Source organism: Chrysochloris asiatica, unplaced genomic scaffold (assembly GCF_000296735.1).
Source record: "Chrysochloris asiatica unplaced genomic scaffold, ChrAsi1.0 scaffold00140, whole genome shotgun sequence".
In the NCBI taxonomy this organism is placed as follows: Eukaryota; Metazoa; Chordata; class Mammalia; order Afrosoricida; family Chrysochloridae; genus Chrysochloris; species Chrysochloris asiatica.
Window position 1 is genome coordinate 1,784,950 of NW_006408658.1, and position 2,570 is coordinate 1,787,519.

Here is a 2,570-nt window from a genome sequence, read left to right on the forward strand (position 1 = left end):
ATCAGCATCTACACTTCCTCTAACCGCGATGGAAAGGTAATGTCAGTATAACATGTATTCTAAGGAGCTCTGGTAGCATAGTGGTTATGAACCTCAAGGTAAGCAGTTCAAAACTACCAGCTCTTCTGCAGGAGACGGATGAGACTTTCTGCTCCTGTAAAGATTTGCTGCCTTGGAAACCCTGTGCAGGGTCACTATGAGTCAGAACCGACTCCACGGTACTTAACAACAACAACCATTATTCTATATGACCGATATAAGAAAGTTTTTTTTTTATTTACCAGCTGTTCCTATTTAGGAAAACAGACCGAGTTTTCAATCTCTGGGAGTAGTAGACAGATAATGCAAGACAGTGGAAGATGATGATGGGCTGGTGGTAGGTGAATAATGCTGAGTTTGACTTGAGTAAAAAACTATGCAAGGAGCTCTGGTAGCATAGCGGTTACAAATTGGGCTGCTAACCTCAAGGTCAACAGTTCAAAACTATCAGCGGTTCCACCGGAGAAATAAGGCTTTCTGCTCCCGTAAAGATTTACAGCCTCAGAAACCCTGTACAGGGTTGCTATGAGTTGGAACGGACTCCACGGCACACCACCACCACCACCAAGAAACTACACAAACTGGTAGTTTAAATGGGACTTCAGTTGTGATGGTACATTTGTTTTTATGGAAACTCACTCTCAGTTAAAATTAACAGAGAGTTTGAGTTGGAGATAGGATTGTTAGAGAGAATATTCACAATATGTAGTTACCCTTTAAGTCCCCAACTTCTTTAAGACAGGCTATTTTCTCTGAGATTCATGTCAGATCTATAAGGTACTTTGGTTCTCATTCACTTCATACAATTTTGTGACCATCTTTTCAGAGAAGAGACAACATGAATAGATGTGGTCCAGAGCATCACAGTGTTTCAACCTCATGATTGTTTGAGAATTTTTATTTGTTCTAGCTAATGATAAACTAAAATTAAATGGTCAGCCATTAAAGTTTAATTCAATCTACTGTTACCAGAAATGTGAAATGCATCATAAAGAAGGTGATTCCTTTTCTCTACTCTTTTCTTGCCAGATTATGCCAACAACGGAATGCGCATATTATAAAGTACTCTTTTGTAGCAATTAAATTACTAACTAAAGAAGCACCATTGCCTGCTAAAGACTTTATAAAAGGGATTCTAGAAATGGTTCATAGAGGTTGAGGGCAAATCCTAAACCTCCTAATTATGAATTGCTTAATTTCATAGGCCATGCATACCATTGTTTAGCATATTCTGAAGAAAAAAAACCAGAAACAAACTATGAGACAGACAAACCAGACACAAGTGACTGAATTCTTCCTCCTGGGGCTCTCTGATGACCCATACACCCAAAAACTCCTCTTTGTCTTATTCCTGGCTGTCTACCTGGTTACTGTGCTTGGAAATCTGCTTCTCATGTCTCTTGTTCAAATCGACTCCCGACTTCACACACCCATGTATTTTTTTCTCTGCAACTTGTCTCTGGCTGACCTCTGTTTCTCTACCAACATCGTTCCTCAGGCCCTCGTTCACCTGCTATCCAGGAAGAAGTTTATTTCATTCATGCGTTGTGCAGCTCAGCTTCTACTCTTTCTCATTTTTGGAGGTACACAGTGTGCCCTTCTGGCAGTGATGTCCTATGATCGATATGTGGCCATCTGCAGTCCTTTGCATTACTCTAATGTTATGACATGGAGGGTGTGTGTCCAGCTAGCCACAGGATCATGGACCAGTGGAATTCTCGTGTCTATTGTGGACAGTACCTTCACGCTAAGGCTACCCTACAGAGGCAGCAATAGCATTGCTCATTTCTTTTGTGAGGCTCCTGCACTGTTGGTTCTGGCATCCACAGACCCCCACACTTCAGAGATGGCCATTTTTCTTATGGGGGTGGTGATCCTCCTCATACCTGCTTTCCTAATTTTGGTATCCTATGGCCACATTATAGTGACTGTGATCAGGATGAAATCAGCTGTTGGCAGGCTCAAGGCATTCTCTACCTGTGGCTCCCACCTCATGGTGGTCATCCTCTTTTATGGGTCAGCAATTACCACCTACATGACACCAAAGTCTTCCAAAGAGCAGGAAAAACTAGTGTCTGTGTTCTATGCAGTAGTCACCCCTATGCTTAATCCTCTCATCTATAGTCTGAGGAATAAGGATGTGAAGGGAGCTCTGAGAAAAGTAGCCACAAGGAATTTCCCACTCAAGCTTGGGATCTACCACTGATAGTGACCTCAGAGGCCCTTCCATTCCCTTCTTATAAGACTTGATGGGCAGTCATCTTTCTTACGTATCTGGAATATGGTAAGATTCTCACCTTTGGGCTTCATTCCTTTGTACCTGCTCCAGCCTTCATCTAAGATTTTCTTTGTAGATGAGAGACACAATAACTCACAGAACAACGAGAAGATAAGTTAACTTCCTTAGCATCCTTTTTTGTTGTTATGTGCCAATGAATAGGTTCTGACTCATAGTGACCCTATATAAGGTTTCCAAGGAGTGACTGGTGAGCTTGGACCACCAACCTTGTGGTTCAAACTAATGTTACAGT

General features: G+C 41.8%; 1 protein-coding gene across 1 annotated transcript; it reads left to right on the forward strand.

The window, feature by feature from the left end:
- Window positions 1–1,297: 1,297 nt before the first annotated feature.
- On the forward strand, window positions 1,298–2,245 carry LOC102825904 (olfactory receptor 2D2-like). The gene has a single exon (XM_006870305.1). The coding sequence runs from the start codon at window positions 1,298–1,300 to the stop codon at window positions 2,243–2,245; it is 948 nt and encodes a 315-aa protein (XP_006870367.1).
- Window positions 2,246–2,570: the final 325 nt, after the last annotated feature.